General features: G+C 35.9%; 1 protein-coding gene across 7 annotated transcripts in view; it reads left to right on the top strand.

Annotated features, from left to right (window-relative positions):
• Positions 1 to 19833, top strand: part of Bicd1 (BICD cargo adaptor 1) — a 178871-nt gene that overhangs the window by 118192 nt on the left and 40846 nt on the right. For 4 of the 7 annotated variants that reach the window (XM_031384007.1, XM_031384009.1, XM_031384005.1 and 1 more), the window contains exons 4-7: positions 7596 to 8021; positions 8668 to 9762; positions 14178 to 14329; positions 16122 to 16329. In XM_031384007.1, the coding sequence (XP_031239867.1) occupies positions 7596 to 8021; positions 8668 to 9762; positions 14178 to 14329; positions 16122 to 16329 (1881 nt within the window). Of the gene's footprint in view, positions 1 to 7595; positions 8022 to 8667; positions 9763 to 14177; positions 14330 to 16121; positions 16440 to 17363; positions 17558 to 19833 lie in introns of those variants that run through there. The other 3 variants (XM_031384004.1, XM_031384003.1, XM_031384008.1) reach the window with 2 other exon arrangements.

The raw sequence follows: 19833 nt of genomic DNA on the forward strand, positions 1-19833 counted from the left end.
AGCTGAAAAATCAACAGTAGAGCTTAGGCTTTCTCCTTATGAAAAGAACACGCTTTAAAAACACCCTTTTACCTCAATTATTATTATCACTCCAGATCTACACAAAAAGGTAATAACCATGCCACATGTAGAATTCATACCTACTTATCTCACCAACAAAATACATCAGTTAATCACATTTTAATTCAGGCTTAAACAAATTCTCAGGACATAGGCAGAATGTTACTAGGCTATCACATGAATAGCCTTCTGCCTAGTTCCTGATAGACTCTTTGTTCCCCTCTGAAATATCATAAGCCAACCCACCATTATTGGCATTTCCCTCTTTATTTGGCTTTCCAAATTCCCACCAGAACAACCCATTAAGCTTTCTTTATACCATTCAAGAACTTTTGTAGTCCAAAGTTCCAAATTCTTCCAGATTCTTCCAACAAACCAGTTCCCAATGCTTAAGAATCTCATGGTCAGGTTTATTACAACAGTAGCCTCATTTCTTGGTCCCAAATTCTGTCTTATCTACTTTCTTTTTGCTATGATTAAAATACTCTAAAAAAACAGCTTAATAGAGAAAAGGTTCATTTTGTCTTTCAGAGATTGAGCCCATCACAATGGAGAAAGCATGGTTGCAGGTAGAGAAGGCATAGAGGCCAGAGCATGAAGCTAGCCAGAATATAAATACTTAAGGTCTTTCCCTAGTAACTCACTTTTCCATCTCCCAATGGTTCTATAACCTTTCCAAATAGCGCCTCCATCAGGTGACTAAGTGTTCAAACATATGAGTTTATTGGGAAATATTTCACATTCAAATCACAATAGGTGGTTTAGTTTTCCTAATTGGTTTACACTATGAGTTTTCATAATTACTGTTGTTTGTATTCTTGAATCTGCAATATGATTTTTTTATAAATTAATTATCTCAAGTAATTCATCAAAGATGAACTGAAAGTTCAAATTCTTTCAGAGGATCTTGCTCTAAAACAAGTTTAAAGCTATTTACATCTAGTTTAAACCTATTATAAACACTCAGTCAGGACATCAACCAAGTACCAGACACAATATTGAACTGGAGAGGTATAGGAATCTATAGAGTATGACTTTTGACTTTGGTAAATTTGGAAACAACCCACAATGCATGATTCTACTTTTTCTCCCTTTTCAGTTTGGTACCTAGGTCTAAAATGTTGCTGAGTTTTATAAAAGTAAAGGTTAATGGGGCATGGAAAAACTCAAAAGAAGAAATAAATCCATAGGTTGACAAAAACTGAAAACTGATTTCTGATCATATCTTCTACCCTCTTCCCTTCCTCCCTGCCTCTAGCTTTTGAATGTTGCAGGAACAAGGTGTCTACTTAGGAATGTGAGGGAAGGTATCGATTCAGCCAATCAGGAGGGTTACTAGGATACCACATGTATATTCACATCATTCTTTCCACTATATGTACTGAGTTTCCTATATAATAACTGATTGACAACCTCACACACAAGGCACTTAGGTCTGATGTGATTGAAATAAGTAAGTCCTAATGGAGAAATTTAGACTTGAGAAATACATTTTTTTCTCAAAGTCCTCAGATACTTACAAACTATAAGGATATATTTGTTGGTATGTATATTTGTGTGTGGGGTGGTTAGTGATAAAGAAAACAGAAGACTTTGAGACAAGTTCACTTAAATTAGTAGTGTTTCAAGTGGTTATTCCATTGACTTCTGCGGTCCTACTGGCACCTCTGCACAGGCAGGAATGAACAGACAGTGGAGTATCTGAAACTGCATGTAATTTGCCTAGAAGGTTAATTAGGCTACTGTTAGGTATTCTTAAAAGAGTGCCAAGATGCCTGAGAGTGTTCATTAGCCCAGATGCTAGTTGAAACATGAGAACTCAGTTTTAAAAGACATTTATCCCATATACAGACATCAAACCCAGATACTATTGCTGATGTCAAGAAGTGCTTGTTGACAGGAGCCTGATATAGCCGTCTTCAGAGAGGCTTTGTCAGAGCCTGACAAATACAGAGGCAGATGCCCAGAGTCAACCATTGGACTGAGCACAGGGACCCCCAAAGGGAGGAGTTAAGGAAAAGACTGAAGGAGATGAAGGGGTTTGCAACCCCATAGGAAGAATATTAACCAACCAGACCTTCCAGAGCTTCCAGGGACTAAACCACCAACCATGGAGGGGCTCATGGCTCCAGCTGCATATGTAGCAGAGTGTAGCAGAGTATGGCCTTATCTGGCATCAATGGGAAGGGAGGCCCTTGGTCCTGTGGAGGTTCGATGCCCCAGTGTAGGGCAATGCCAGGGTGGTGAAGGGAAGTGGGTGAGTGGGTTGGGAAGCATCCTCATAGAAGCAGGGGAATGGAGGATGGGATAGGGGGCTTGCGGAGGGGAAACCAGGAAAGGGGACAACATTTGAAATGTAAATAAATAAAATATTCAATAAAGCCGGGCGGTGGTGACGCACACCTTTAATCCCAGCACTTGGGAGGCAGAGGCAGGTAGATTTCTGAGTTCGAGGCCAGCCTGGTCTACAGAGTGAGTTCCAGGACAGCCAGGACTACACAGAGAAACCTTGTCTTGAACTCCCCCCCCCCAAAAAAAAACCAAAACCAAAACAAAAACAAAAACAAAAAACCAAACAAAAATATCCAATAAGAAAAAGAAAAAATAGTACAGAATTGAAAAAAGAGAAATTTATGCATCTCTTTTTTTCTAGATAGACAAATATTTTAGATTTTATGGATTACATAATCTCCCTTAAACAACTATCCTACTCTGCACCATTTAGTATGCAACTCAGCCATAGGCAAAGCAGTAACATATCAGTGTGTTTGTGTTTTAATAACACTTTACTTATAGAAATAACTAGTGGTCTAGAGTTGGTCCATAATCATAGTAATATTTTATAATCCCTGACCTAGGGCTCATGTTTTTGACAAAAATTACAAATAAGAGATCTACAATTCAAATGAACTTAATGTCTGGAAATAAAGGTCATGACACCATCTGATGATAGTCAGTAGGTTGGTTGAAATACTAGGGGAGGTTTGCAAGAGGGAAAGAAAAGAATGTGAAGAGATAGCAACTTTATAATAAAAGAAGTGGGTTTGGAAGAAATTGTGATATAACACTCTATTGTCCTAAGTAAATTTCTATGCTAGCTTTCCCCAAACCAATCTAAGGCAACCCTATTCTTTTTCTGTAATTGGGTAAACCCTTCTGAGTCCCAAGCTCAGATACTAAGCCCCTTGATACTAAGTCATTAGCAGGAATTAGAATAATCTCAAGGGTGGCCTTTTGAATTTTTTTGTCTCTCTACTTTTTCCTCAATTTCCTTTACATTATTGCTAATAATCAAGATTCACATGATCAGGAAATGAATTCTAAAAATGATGAATAACAGTATAGCTGAAGCCAAGCCCAATGAGCAAATGTGAAGGAAAAGTGTTTGGATTTTGCTTGGCAGGAAAGGCTGAAGAGTTCTGGTTAGAATCACAAAACCAGATAAATCAGGAGTTGGGGGAAGATTCTAAGTAGCATTGATCAGTACACAGATGTAAAGAAGGAACAATCACTGTTTAGCTAGTAGTGATTTTTGTTCTTTGGAAAGATGGCCTGACATTGTCTGAATTCTTTTCTTTCTTTTTATTTTTAATAAGAAGTTAAATATTTTAAAAAATATTTAGTCATTCAGTTTCTAAATATTGCCAACCAAGGAAAATAATCAATATTTTGCAGATCAAATATCTAACATTTATAGGCTATATTGTCTATGGCTACCATTTTGTATTCTCTACCTTGAAGTCATTTGATATCCAAAGAAACAATAAAATATGTACCTTCTTGGGCCCACTATAGTACAGAATGCAAACAAAGGACTATGTTAATTTGGCAAATTGGTTCACATCCAGGGTCATTCAAATTATTGGATGCCCCAGACTAGGTACTGATGTTTTTTAGAGGACAGTTTGTCTGCACATTGTTATAGCTGTGCTGCACTGTTTAAAATGTTGTTATGTGTTTTCTCCAAAGAGCTATTTATTATTCTATTTATTATTCTGCAATCTTTTTTTCATTTTTTATTGATTATATTATTTATTTACATTTCAAATGTTATCCCCCTTCCAGGTTTCCCCTCCACAAACCCCCTATTTCATCCCCCATCCTCCCTGCTTCTATGAGGGAGCTCCTCTGTAATCTTTTAAAAATTGTTATTATATGTATATGTACATTGTGTGTGTGCATGTGCATGTGTGCCACAGTGATTAAATAGGGGTAAGAGGACAACTTTATGGGGTCAGTTTATTTTACTTTATTTTATTCAATTTTCTATTTCCAACTTTGCAAACATTTTAGGGATTAGACTCAAGTTACCAGGCTTGCATGGCACGTACATTTACCCATTGAGCAACTCACTGGACCAAATACTCACAATCTTATATAATGATGTGTAACACAGAAATTCCTCCTTTAAATACAATTATGTATTGGTCCAAGTGGTACAGAGTCAAGCAGTCCTCTGAGAGGGGAATGAGGATTATAAGAATGGAAAAGAGGACTCAGAGACAAAGGTTAGAAACCGGGAGGGCTGTCCAGCAAATATTTGGATGGCACAAATGTATTTCTCATAGCCTTAAGTACTTTACAGTATTGTGGACAAAGTCACAAGCCAGCAAAGACCATGGCTGATGTACATTCAATATCTGTACCCATCTGGAGGCCTTCCTATTGCTCCCTGTTCCTCCCTCCAAGAATAACAGAACATTCAGCCCCTTAACTTGAGCTACGAGTGTATCCCATTCCCTTATCGTTCCATGCATCAGCAGGACAGGAAACCTGCCAGTAGACCCTGGCCTGACTTGACTTTCTGAAATGCAGGATTTCACAGAAGCAGGCAAAATGGCTCCTGGCACATTTAGAAGGCAATTATTGGTAGTATGCAGTGAAAAGATTTGAAAGAGTTTGAGGGGTTCATATATTTGACTAGTTGGTAAAACAGTTTGGGAAGGATTAGGAGGTATGACCTTATTTGAGGAGGTATGCCACTGTGGTAGGCTTTAAGGTTCCAAAGCCCATACAATTCCCAATTAGCTTTCTCTTTGCCTCACACTTGTGGATCAAGATGTAAGCTCTCAACTACTGCTTCAGTGCCATTCTTACCTGCTTGCTACGATACTTACCACTGTAGTGATCATAAACCCTAGCCCTCTGAAATTGTAACTCCTCAACAAACCCTTTCTTCTATAAGTATCCTTGGTCATTTCACAGCAACAAAAAAGTAACTAAGACAACACATCTTTCTACTTGACCTTTTTGAGTAATTCTGTTATGCAAATGTTGAAATTATATTGACATTTATTTTTTTATTAGAAGTATCTGTGCTATATTTTTATATAATGTATCTTCTGCCTCACAGTGTGATGAACACATTCTTACAAACATCGTTTATTTGTATACCTTACAGAGTTTATTACAAGCTGTAGGGTGGTGAACATTCTGTTAAGAATTAATACTCTCCTCATTCCCATATGTAATTAAGTCTTGGAAACAGCTTTTATACATTGGTCTTCCATAGTGTGTTCCATGAACCATTGGTCTAGTGACCTTCTATAAACCGAATGCTGCTTCTTTTATAACTGTACAAGTCTTACCGTATTAGAGATTACATTTTTACTTTCCTTACAGCAAAATGTTATGTGTATGTGAAGAAAAGCAATATGGGAAACTTTGAGACATCCTTAAAAGGAAAGGATAGATCCTTTCCTTCAATCTTCTGGGGACATAATCAAGATGGCATGCCTACCACCTGCTATATTGCATGAACTATAGTAGGAGGTTATGTAGCAAGAGAGAAGCTTTGTACACAGACAAACTCATAAAGCTGAGATTCTAAGCTTGCCTTGGCTGGCTATCCTTATTCCGTTACGTAGGGTAAAGTACTTCTATCTCAACTAAGGCATTTTTTTTTCTTTTTGGTTTTTCAAGACAGGGTTTCTCTGTGTAGCCCTGGCTGTCCTGGAACTCACTCTGTAGACCAGACTGACCTCGAACTCAGAAATCTGCTTCCCTCTGCCTCCCAAGTACTAGGATTAAAGGTGTGGGCCACCACTGCCCAGCTAACTAAGGCATTTTTAAATAGGTCTTGTTTATATCAGCCAAATCTACATCCCAACTAAACTGATACCTCAGATTTTTCAAAATAAGCAATTACATTAAGGTTATAAAAAGAGAGGAAGGGGAGTAAAATGTATATGAAAATGATAATGGTCTATGATGCCAGTTTCAATTTAAACAATGAAAATGCAAATAAATATAAAACTAAATGAATAAATTATATTAGTATCTAATAGTATGTTTGTTATTTATGCTAGTGTTTTTCAAAGTAGCTATTTATTAAGCACATTGTTTATTGGAGAGCAGAATTTGGTTTTAAACTTTACGGAGGGAGCATTGACATACTGAGGAGTGCGTAGGAGAATAAAAAAGTACTTTTGGTTTGTTTGTTTTGTGACAGGGTCTCACTATATAACTCTTATTGGCCTGGAAACTTACTATGTAGTCAAAGCTGGCCTCAAGCTCACAGAGATCTGCTTGCCTCTGCCTCCAGAATGCTGGGATTGAAGGGATAAACCATTATGTGTGGTCCAGATAACATGTTTTATTTGTTTGTTTGTTTCCTTGCTTGCTTGCTTGCTTGTTTTTGTTTTGTTTTGTTTTGTTTTTTCAAGATAGTGTTTCTCTATGTAGCCCTAGCTATCCTGGAACTCACTTTGTAGATCAGGCTGGCCTCAAACTCAGAGATCCACCTGTCTCTGTCTCCTGAAAGCTGGGATTAAAGGCATGTGCCACCATAGCCAGCCAAATAACATGTTTTTAAAGGGTGGCATATGGTTAGTACCATGGGAAAGTCTCCAAGAAGGCATACCAGCTCACAGTGACATTGTCATCAATGGTTCTTATGACCAAAGGTTGCTTGAACAACCTTTGTTTATTATAATTCAAAAGAATATTACATTACTAGTAGTATACATAGATATTTATTATTTGGGATTAGTTATTTTGGGATTTTTTATCTTAATCTCAAATATTTTATTGAAATTTTGTTTTTATTGTGATCTTTTAAACAAATGTTTGTATGCATACTAAAACCTCCTTTTCATTAATAAGGTAAAAGTGATGGTAAAAAAATTTTCTTGGGTAGTGAGTATTGAAAATTTTGATAATATATTACCAAATGTATTTTATTATTATTTGTTAGGAAAACAATTCTGTCTTTTCCATTGGATCTTTTTAAATGTCCTAATACAGCAAATACCTTTTCCTCTCTTCTAGGTGTTAAATTATACATTTTTATTTTTTTAAAATATGGCAAGTTGTATATCTATATATATCTATATATAGATAGGTATATAGATAGATATGTGTGTATATGTATATCTGTAACTGTTTATTACCATAAGAATATGGTATTTTTTTATTATTTATTTTGTAGACTGTTATACTTTTCTTAAATGATTAAGTCTAGGAAAGTGTTTAATGGGAGTTTTATAAGGCCCAAATTTTAGTTTTATCAATCTTCTTTAACCTATCTAATTTAGGTTGAATATGAAGGCTTAAAGCATGAAATTAAGCGATTTGAAGAAGAAACAGTATTACTGAATAGCCAACTAGAAGATGCCATTCGACTGAAAGAGATTGCAGAGCATCAGTTGGAAGAAGCCCTTGAGACACTGAAGAATGAAAGAGAGCAAAAGAACAACCTGAGGAAGGAGCTGTCCCAGTACATCAACCTCAGTGATAATCACATCAGCATCTCAGTAGATGGGCTCAAGTTTGCTGAGGATGGAAGTGAGCCAAACAACGATGACAAGATGAATGGGCATATCCACGGGCCTCTTGGGAAACTGAATGGAGACTATCGTACTCCCACCACCAGGAAAGGAGAGTCTCTACACCCTGTGTCTGACTTATTCAGTGAGTTGAACATTTCAGAAATTCAGAAATTGAAGCAGCAGCTTATTCAGGTAAGAGCTTCATTCAAATCTGCAAGAATTAATTCATGTTGATGGTATGTAGCATGTTATGGCATTTTTGACATACAAAGGGGAGAAAATGTAGATTTTAGAAAATGTTATATTAAATTCAAACAAATTACAAAATAGACCCCAAACTATTCTAAATATATTATCTCATTTATCAAAGCATTCTATCCCTATAATAAGCTTGAAAGACATCCAATATTTTTTGTTTTGATTAACATTTTTTGTTTTGTTTTATAAAAAGTTTTTTCCAGAAGAAAAGGCTAGAAAAAGCTTTAGTTTGTTTTAATAGTGTTTAAACTTTAGAGGGTATTCATTTAGTTTTCAATGAAAAAAGAACACAGAAATATACATATTGCTGAGATCATAATGCCAACAATAGAAGATTTTTTCTATTTTCTTTATGAAAAATTCAAATGGCTTGGCTTCCATAAAATTCCATATTATAAATTAGGTATTTTTAGATTGACTTACCAGAACTCAAATAGGAAACATTTGAATTTAATTTGAAATAACTGGAGTGTTGGGTCTGCTGTGGACATTTTAAATGTATACATGTCTGCCCAACTTCACTGAGTTCATTATTGGCTTTGCCCTGAAGTTATTCAGACATTGTCTTCTGTCATTACAGGTAGAGCGGGAAAAAGCTATTCTTCTGGCCAACCTCCAGGAGTCACAAACCCAACTAGAACACACCAAGGGGGCACTGACAGAGCAGCATGAACGAGTGCACCGGCTCACAGAACATGTTAATGCTATGAGGGGCTTGCAAAACAGCAAAGAGCTCAAGGCTGAGATAGATTGTGAGAAGGGCCGGAACTCAGCTGAGGAAGCCCATGACTATGAGGTGGACATCAATGGCTTAGAGATCCTTGAGTGCAAATATAGAGTGGCTGTCACTGAAGTCATTGATTTGAAAGCAGAAATTAAGGCCTTAAAGGAAAAATATAATAAATCTATAGAAAATTATACAGAAGAAAAGACCAAATATGAGAGTAAGATCCAAATGTATGATGAACAAGTGACAAACCTTGAGAAGACATCTAAGGAGAGTGGTGAGAAGATGGCCCACATGGAGAAGGAGTTGCAAAAGATGACTGGCATAGCCAATGAAAATCACAACACCCTCAATACAGCCCAGGATGAATTGGTGACATTTAGTGAGGAACTAGCCCAGCTTTACCACCATGTGTGTCTATGTAATAATGAAACTCCCAATAGAGTCATGTTGGACTACTATAGACAAAGCAGAGTTACTCGAAGTGGCAGCCTCAAGGGGCCTGATGATCCCAGAGGGCTTTTGTCGCCAAGATTATCCAGGAGGGGTGTGTCATCCCCTGTAGAATCAAGGACATCATCTGAACCAGTTTCAAAGGAAAACACAGAGACTAGTAAAGAGCCAAGTCCAACTAAGACTCCCACAATCTCTCCTGTTATTACTGCCCCACCATCATCTCCAGTTTTGGATACAAGTGATATCCGCAAAGAGCCAATGAATATCTACAACCTTAATGCCATAATCCGGGACCAAATCAAGCATCTGCAGAAAGCAGTGGACAGGTCCTTACAGCTGTCTCGTCAAAGAGCAGCAGCCCGAGAGTTGGCCCCCATGATCGATAAGGACAAGGAAGCCTTAATGGAAGAGATTCTCAAGCTGAAGTCCTTGCTGAGCACCAAACGGGAGCAAATTGCCACACTGAGGGCAGTGTTGAAAGCCAATAAGCAGGTAATGTGCTTTTGCTGATGGAAGAATACTAGTAAAAGCTTTCTTAATTTATTTCCTTAATTTTATTGAATTTTTAGTGCCAAGGTAAGTGTTCAAATTCCTGGGCAATAGAATACCAAAATACATTCCAATGCCAATCAAAATGTAGTTTTATTTTAAAGTGTATGAGGGACCAAGGGGATAGATTGTGATAAAGGTGCTTGCTGCCAAGCCTAATGACCTGAGTTCACTCTTCTGAACCCATGTGGTAGAAGAAAAGAACTAACTCCCACAAATTGTCCTGTTATGAATGGGCCTCTGTTACAAATGACACTCATATTCTCTCTCTCTCCAAATAATAGATAAATTAAATAATAAATATATAAATATTCCAGGACAGTCAGGGCTACACAGAAAAACCTTGTCTCCGAAAACAAAACAAAACAAAAAACCAAAACCAAAACCAAAAACAAAACAAAACAAAACAAAAGAACAAATAAACATAAATAAATAATAATTTAAAAATAAATAAATAAATAATAACAATTTGAGGTGGTTGGGATAGAAGAGCAATTGTGTCTACCTAGGCAGTGCAGGTGGGGAGGAAGATAAAGCAATAGAAGTCATAAAGCCCAGAGACCCAGGCAGTGATAAACAGAAGCCTGGTGGCCAGTGAGCTGATGGAGGGTTTTGAGAGAGGATTGCCTAACAGCTTATATAAACCAAGGAGATAGGGAGGAGAGAGACTACCCTAAGTCTACAAATGGGATGTTGGTACAGACATGATGATAGAAGTCTGACAGGCTAGACCCAACTTCTGAGATGGAGATTCAACTCCAAGGCTCAACTTCTAGGGCTGTCTCAAGATAGAAATTCCATGTTTTGTCTTTCATTTCAGACTTAAATAAGACTTAGTAACCAAATGATGAGTGTACTGGCTGGTTTTGTGTGCCAACTTGACACAGGCTGGAGTTATCACAGAGAAGGGAGTTTCAGTTGGCGAAGTGCCTCCATGAGATCCAGCTGTGGGGTATTTTCTCAATTAGTGATCAAGGCCCCCTTGTACGTGGTGCCATCCCTGGGCTGGAAGTCTTGGATTCTATAAGAGAGCAGGCTGAGCAAGCCAGAGAAAGCAAGCCAGTAAGGAACATCTCTCCATGGCCTCTGCGTCAGCTCCTGCTTTCTAACCTGCTTGAGTTCCAGTTCTGACTTCCTGTGATGATCAACAGCAGTGTAGAAGTGTAAGCTCAATAAACCATTTCCTCCCCAACTTGCTTCATGGTCATGATGTTTGTTCAGGAATAGAAACCCGGACTAATACAATGAGGTAATAGCATCAAAGATGAAGGACAATACAGTTGTGGGGATCTAAGTGATGTATATAGAAGCAGAATTTTACCAACAAATGAAATAGTTTGGAACAATGAGTAAGAGAGGGGAAAAAAGGGAGGGAGGGAGGGATGGAAAAAGATAGATGAGAGGGAGAGAGAGAAAACACCCCCAAATTCTAAAGTCTAGTTGTCACTGACCATATATTTAAACTTTATGTATAGTTAGTTGTGTTATTAGTATACTTGGGCCAAAACTGAAGCATTAGGGAGTTTTTCTAAAATAGCGGTCATTTCCCTCTTGAATAAATAGGATATTTCAGTATGAATCTACCTGACAAATTCCTTGATGACTGATTTGTTTTCCATTCTTGAGTTTTACCTGGGTCTGGGTATCCAGATATATATTTTTTCCAGTATACATATATACTGGAAAATAAAACTGTTTACCTGAAACCCACTTAAGAGGAATGCTGAATAAATATTGGTGTTGATGAAAAGCAGCAGGAACATATGAACTACTTTTTTTGCAAACACAGGCAATGCCAAAAAATAGAGTATGAGGGTGTATGCTCTTTAGAGAATGAAGATTCATTACCTTTTTCAGAATGTCTTCTTTTACTCAAATCTGAGTGAAACTATACCAATCTACTTTCTATTTGTCATCATTTGTTTCCATTAATCCATTGATAGAAATTGGATGTCTGTACCACAAGCAGAAACATTGTTCACAATATAAACATACTTTATATAAACTTAAGGGGAAAATAGGACTTTCTTTTGTATCATCACTTTAGAGAAGTAGAAAATGTTAAGGTGAATGAAGAAATTATGAGAAATCTGATTTTACTTTGAAATCAGAAAAAAAGATTATTGATATAACTGCTATAATTCAAAGACTATCAGTGTAGAGTAGTCATGAGTAACTTTTATGCTAGGTCTGACTCATATAACATTTCAAGGACATAATTTTCTGGAGTATTCTATAACTTTCCTGACCTCTCTCTGAAGGTTAAAATAGAAATCTAGTTTTTGGTTTTTGTTATTTAAAAATGTGAAGAGGCCTAATTAAAAAGGCAAGTCCTAACTTATAAACAATCATTCATGTGGGGGTACAAAATAGGACACAAAAATGTTATTAGTAATCTATCATGAATTTAATTCATATCTTTTCATACTTACAAGACAGAATATATAAAACATTTTAGATCGCTACAAACAGTGCTATAGGAATTCAGAAGAGAACGGAGCATTCCTAAAGGAGTGTGTATTTTCACTGAACACTACATTCGAGCCATGACTTGTAATGGCTTAGTAAATTTTGTGAAAATATTTCTTACTATATATTTGGTACTCACTTAAATAATGTTGAACAACTGTCATGGATTGATGTAGAGCTTATGAGCCATTAATAATTTCAAGTATCAAAAGATGATATGAGTTAGATATAGGCATTGTGCCTTTTTTGTTTGTTTGTTTGTTTGTTTTCTGAGACAGGGTTTCTCTGTATAGCACTGGATGTCCTGGAACTCACTCTCTAGACCAGGCTAGCCTTGAACTTAGAAATCTGCCTGCCTCTGCCTCCCAAGTGCTGGGATTAAAGGCATGCGCCACCACTGGCTGGCAATATAGATATTGTGGAATGTTAATTATTAAGGCTAATGTGAAAATTATGGGGTTTAGGAAAAATGGGAATCATCTTGTTTTACAACAAACATGACATATTCTCTATGAGTCTTGTTTTATAATTTAGGATTTTTTTTCCCAGAAGCATGGTATCTTCTGATGGAATAAGATAGTTGTTAAAAAGTACCAGCTATGTACTTAATTGTGTCAGGTGTGAAGATTCAGAAGAGGACTCACACCGCCTTGGGATGAGCAGAAAATTAGTGTGATGTTACATATTTTTGTATTCGAGTTGTGGGAATTCAAGTTGCATTCAAACAACTAACATCACCTATAGGAATTAACAAAAGTTTTCCAGAGCAATTATAATTGGGTTTGTTCTTAAGAAGTAAGAAGTGTGCCGGGCGTGGTGGCGCACGCCTTTAATCCCAGCACTTGGGAGGCAGAGACAGGTGGATTTCTGAGTTCGAGGCCAGCCTGGTCTACAGAGTGAGCTCCAGGACAGCCAGGGCTATACAGAGAAACCCTGTCTCGAAAAACCAAAAAAAAAAAAAAAAAAAAAAAAAAAGAAGTAAGAAGTGGGAAGAAGAAATAATTTCACAGAAAAGAACAGTAAATAGAGAGGGGCAGGAGTGTTAGAAAGAGGATGTTTTATGTACCTATCTTGTGCTGTTAAACAGGCTGTTTTTGGACATTTGCCAATGGCATCCACTGATTCAGTTGATTTTTTTTTTAATCTCCTACTGTGCTAGGTTAGCTCTTGATTTGAAATATTATTCATTCAAGGAACTCCAGAAATGCCCCAATCCCAAATTCAGACAACTATGTTAATCCATTAAACATTTCCACACTCTTTTTCTCTGTCTCTGTCACACACCCACAAACACACAAAGAAATAATTTGCCCACAATTCATTGTTTTGAGCAAGTTTTATTTAAAAATTTAGAAAATTCTTGATTTCTTGTTACATCTTTGACTTTAACATATAGTTCATTATATACTCATGTCATAAGTTACAGTGGCTTATATCTTTTATTCTATGTTTTGGGCCCCCAGAATAATATAGGTGACATAAATATTTGATTTTTCACATACTTCACCTGGAATTGGTGTTTGTTTGTTATTTTTTAAAATAGCTTCTTGATATCATCCTTTATGTTTAAAGTTTCATTTTGGCTCTCTAAATCTCTGAAAATCATACACTGTCAACAACCAGCATGAACTATTTACTGAACTACTGTCACCACACTGAACTCTGATACTTTCTGACTCATATCAGGCTTTAAAGACAATTATTGAATCATAACATGATTTGACATTAAAGAAAAATGTCCCTATGTCTAATGTATACATATGCTTATGCAAAAAACCAACCTAATCAGTTTGTTTCCATTTATAAGAGCAAATAGATTTGGTATAAAGAAGTGTGTGGACCAGTTTCTTCTGATGTGAGGTGGTAAGCACTGTGATTTTATGCTTCAGACAGCTGAAGTGGCTTTAGCTAACCTGAAGAACAAATATGAAAATGAAAAGGCAATGGTTACTGAAACAATGACAAAACTGAGGAATGAGCTAAAGGCTTTAAAAGAAGATGCTGCAACCTTCTCATCCCTGAGAGCAATGTTTGCAACAAGGTAACTTTTTTTTCTACCTAAAACTGAGTATTCCACATGGAAAGAGCACTGTCAATACTCATGAATAAATATATTTAGTTTGCATGAAGAAAATGGTGAGATATCACATTGACAAATCTAAGATTAGAAATATATTTCTGGATCTCGAGGTCATATGCAACTGAGTCTCATGGAGATGGCAAAGAGAAACCTTTGACTGCAAGGCTAATCCCACAAGATTCATTGGCATTTAGAATATACATACATATATGTTTATTAGAAGTAGAATATATATGGGGCAGGACAAAGAATGGAAAGGGAGACAAGATCCAATTTTTTATGAAAGAAAGGATAATATTCAGAATTAAGAGAACACATATTTCTTCTTTGACAATGAAATTTAAAGGAATATTTAACTGCTCAGTTTAGATCATAGTTTAAGTATTATTCCCTTGCAGTCCATTTTCACAGACATTAGTTTCTTTCAGGTATAGTGATTGCCTTATTTTATATTTTAAAAATATTTTCATGTTACCAAAAAGAATTAATCCAAGGTCTTAGACTTCATTTTATTTTTCAGTAAGCCCTGACTTTTCTCATGATCAACATAGCCCCCCATAGTCTTGACATTAAAGGTTTATGGAAATGGGTACCATGGACCTAATATATTTTAATCATAGATCCTGTTGTTGTTTTGTTTTGTTTTTCTGTATAATACCTCAAGCATGTGCTGATTTTAGTTTGTATAATATATTTTGGATAATTCTCTAAGTTCATCAGCTATCTGGTAGAACATGAAGAATAATTTACCAATATCTTAAACTCAGCAGAAATTCAGTGTGAGTTTTCTTCACATCCTACTTTTTCAAAATGTGTATGAATGGACTCAGGTTTTAATTTCAGTTGGGAAATAGCACAGAGCTTGTCTTTGTGATTCAATTGAAAAATGAAGCTGGATGAAGATGTTCCCAATGGCCTTCTATACCTGAATCAAACAAAAATCTTAATTGTTTGACAACTCACTGCTTTATTATTTGGTTGAAAACTCATTGAAAGTTTGATTTTTTTAACTTGGAGGAAATCTTCCATATTGAAAACATTATCTGCTGCCATTTAAAATAAAGCCTGTAAATACATATAAAAGGGAAAATGTTCTTTTTATTAATATTATCACTTTTGATATAGCATATATACTGTAGGTATAACATGTAACAAACTTATTGCAAAGGATACAATGATATGCAATAGAGACAATGATTGTAATATACCTAAAGTAGCAGTGGATATTATGTGAAATTGTATTATCACCCTAAAATAGCTTCCCAAAACAGTCTTTGAGTCTTATGCTCCTTATTTAGAATGTCCCCTTACAGATTCCATTGTGAGGCTGAATCACCAATTACTAAACATGGTCTACTGTTTCCAATTATCTATTATTATACAGTATTTCCAATCTATTGCTAGGAAGATCAGTGTTCTACCTGCCAGTCAAATTTATTATAATCCCTTTATCTGTGGGAAATATATCTCAAGATCCCCAGTGGATTTCTGAAATCACTAGTACTAAACTCTATAGATCACGGTTTCCCTTATATGTATATGTCTCTGATGAAGCTTAAATGATATTATTAACTATAATAATATAATATATAATATTGCTATATAATCATTCTAACAGTATTGCATAATAAAAGTTTTGAGACTACATTAGACATCAATATCTGGGCTGAGGGTAAGGGAGGAATACCTTTCTAATTAAGTTCTAGTTTAGCTTTACCCGAATTCCTTCCTCACTTCTTTGCTTGGGTTCCAGATGCGATGAATATGTCACACAGTTGGATGAGATGCAGAGACAGTTAGCAGCTGCAGAAGATGAGAAGAAGACTCTAAACACTTTATTGCGAATGGCTATCCAGCAAAAACTCGCCCTGACACAGAGGCTGGAGGACTTAGAGTTTGACCATGAGCAGTCCCGACGCAGCAAAGGCAAACTTGGAAAGAGCAAGATCGGCAGCCCTAAAGTAAGTGGGGAGGCGCCAGACACCGCGCCTACCATAGACACTTACCTCCTGCATAGTCAGGGCCCACAGATCCCTACCATTCGGGTCAGCAGTGGCACTCAGAGGAAAAGGTATGCATGCAGCTATTGTCATAGTGTGGTACAGTGCACAGGCTTTAGTTGACTGTAAAAAATTATGTGCTTTTATTGTGTAGGATGGAGAAAAGAAAAGAAAAAGGAAAAATTAAAGCTGCTAAAGAGCTTTGCTAATGCTGGTCTTTCTACCACCTCATCCACATATACTGATTAACCATAACATAATTTTCAACTGTCTGTTAATGTTTTTGCTGCTGTTTGTGTGCATAAATATGTCTTTTCCTAGCCTCCAACCTAAAAGTGGATAAAATGAATGGATATTAAAAATGACTATCAGTGAACATGGGTTGTAATTTTAAAAGCCATATCTCTGGAAATTATGCTATTTGTCAATTTTTATGTCATTGAGCAAAGATATGAGTTTGTTCTCTTAGGGAATGCTTGTCCATAAGACTAAAAGTGGTGATTAATTGAAAGGTTGTGATTATATTTCATAAAATAGAATAGAATATATATAGCTCTTTTCTTAAAAGCAAGTTTTTGTGCCTTTTTTCATTGGTCAGGTTAATATTGCTCAAAAACCACTTTTAAGGATTTTAGTGACTTGACCTTGTGACCTCTTACCCAGTTCTAGCTGCTGAGTTACTTGCCCTATTTTTAGTTACTATAGTTAAAGTCGTTCATTTGCAGAGCTTTCATTTAAGAATCAAATAATACATATATTTTCTATTTGTGGTTCAAAATGTTTATAATAAACTTCTATTCCAGTATTCAGAGTAGTTTTCAAAGAGTTGTATCCTGATATGAAAACTAAATAATTACAAAAAAATCTTGATTTTTCATATTTAAAAGATAATTAAATGCCAATATAACTAATGTTGTCATTGGTGAGGTGCTGAAAGGTAATTAAAGTCAAACTTTTTTGTTTCCTGTATGTATTTTTCTTGGATCTTCTGCAAGACAATTTTCACCTTCCCTTTGTGATCAGAGTCGTCCCAGGACTTCAGGGGCTTCCTACCTACAGAATTTATTAAGAGTTCCCCCTGATCCCACCTCCACAGAATCATTTCTTCTGAAGGGTTCCCCTTCCATGAGTGAACTCATCCAAGGGCATCGGCTCAGCAAGGAAAAAAGGTTAACCGTGGCTCCACCAGGTAAACACTTTTTCCTTGGGTGCATGTGATGCAAATGACAGTTAAGTCAACAGATCTCCTCATCTCTAGCCCACAGTTGGACTGTGACATGGGACTTCCACCACTGCAGTGAAAGCTCCCTTATAGTTAGCTTCCTGTTTTCTCTTTCCATAGTCAGAATTCAGGCATGTCTTGGGATTCCTCAGGCGTTTTCCAGTAGCCTAGGAAGGAGAAGGAGGGTTGGATAATGGGATAGGCAGAGAGAATGAACAGTAGATACAACACAGAACATGTGTGCACCTGTCTACACTGCCATTGTTCATGGCTGTTCCATCTTGGGTAGTTTTGTTTTCTCCTAACATTTTCAATGTAATTTTAGCAAAAGAAACCATATTTATAAAAATTTATAGGGGTAATTTCTTTTTGTAGTAACCAGAATATCCAAATCCCTGACAGTTCTACTCCTTGGGAACATTCATATTTTCAAATCATATTCTCATTAGTTTTCTACTGCAGGGAACATAAATTTAAAATGAGTTAAAATAGTTGTTAGCATTTACAAGATCAGGAATGCCACATGAACATCTGTATTTCTGGCCTCTTTTGAAAGATTTTTGGATGTGTGGCAGCTCCTGACTGGATCTGTATTTGAGCCTATCAGCTGTGCTATTAGACATGGCAGGTTCTACTCTTGGCTGTAGTCCCTACCACTTCTTGTTGGTTATATCCAGCTTTTTGTACTTGCTCCTCCACTTAGCCTCTGAGAGTGCCACCTTTGCCAAATTTTGCTTTAATTTTTTTAAACTCCAACTTCATCTGAATTCCTTTTTTGAAACCCCAACCTTTGAATTTCTATTTTCTTGTCTGATTTATGCTGTTAGCATACTGATTGGAATTAAATATGTGGTTAACAAGGCTAGAGAGATGGTTCAATAGTTAAGAGCATTTGTTGGTCTTGCAGAGAACCTGATTTGGTTTCCCAGCAACCATATAGTAGATAGGTGCAGATTCAGGGAACCAGACACCCTTTTCTGACCTCCATGGACACTAAGCACACACATGGTTCACATACATATATGCTGACAAAATATACATTAAAAACAAAATAACCAGACTTAATATAAAAAATTTTAAATATGGTCTTATTGTGTAGCATGTTTAATGTTCTAAGAATTTTTTTTATTTTAAGAATTTTTGAGGAAATGAGTAATGCTAATGATTAAAAAATTTTTAAAAATAGCTAGAATTTATACACTCATGCATAAATTACATGCATATATACATGTACACACCTATATTTATGAACATGTATACATATATACACATATATACATATATATACACATATAACATACACATAAAACCTATACATAAACTTATACATATACATTTTTATATATATAATTATTCTCCTGGATATTTTTACTCTCATAACCTACTTCCTATTGTTTTAGATTCTTTTAGAAAGCACCTAAGTAATCTGTGAGCCACCAAAGTATTGATGATTTATCAGGGTACCTAATATGGGTAAAACTCATAAAAACCTTTCTAGCTTTTTAAATGAATTTAGTAGTACTGCCTTCTTAGAAAACAACTAGTGTGATTAATAAGTAGTTCTGTTGTATTTTAAATATAAGATAACATATTAATAAGATTAAAGTTAATGAATATTAGCAATAACTATTTTTATCATTGTATGACTGTTTGGTCCTTATGTCCATGAATATGTATTTATATTATTATCATTACATTGTGGAAGCTATTAATATCATGTCATAAACTTTTTCATATTGCTACTTAGTTTTACTTTTAAGATTAATTATTGTCTTTTAAGATTTATTTTTATTATTTTAAAAGTACGCATATATGTGAACATGAGTGTAGGTGCCCTTGGAGGTCAGAATAGGGCATTGGATTCCCTGGAGCTGGAGTTACTGATGATTGTGAACCTCCCAACATGGATGCTGGGAACTGAATTTAGGTCCTCTGAGAGAGCAGTATGCACTCTTTAATTGCTGAGCAATCTCTCCATTCCTTTGTATTTTATTTATATTTCATATGCTATTATCCTATCAACCATTCGCTCCACTTCTATCCATTATCTTGTATGTGTAGGACCCTGCTTGGCTTAACTTCATGCTTTCAACTTCTCATCTTTTTGGTCTTGGGCTCAGAAGTAAGATAATGGGCTAAAAGTTGAATATGTTTATGGTTTTTGCTCCATTTTGGTATTGCTTTAGAAAAAGCATATATTATACTATCTGCCCTATGAAACTGTTCACATATTCTAAATATTT

This window comes from Mastomys coucha, unplaced genomic scaffold, assembly GCF_008632895.1.
Source record: "Mastomys coucha isolate ucsf_1 unplaced genomic scaffold, UCSF_Mcou_1 pScaffold20, whole genome shotgun sequence".
Taxonomy (NCBI): domain Eukaryota; kingdom Metazoa; phylum Chordata; class Mammalia; order Rodentia; family Muridae; genus Mastomys; species Mastomys coucha.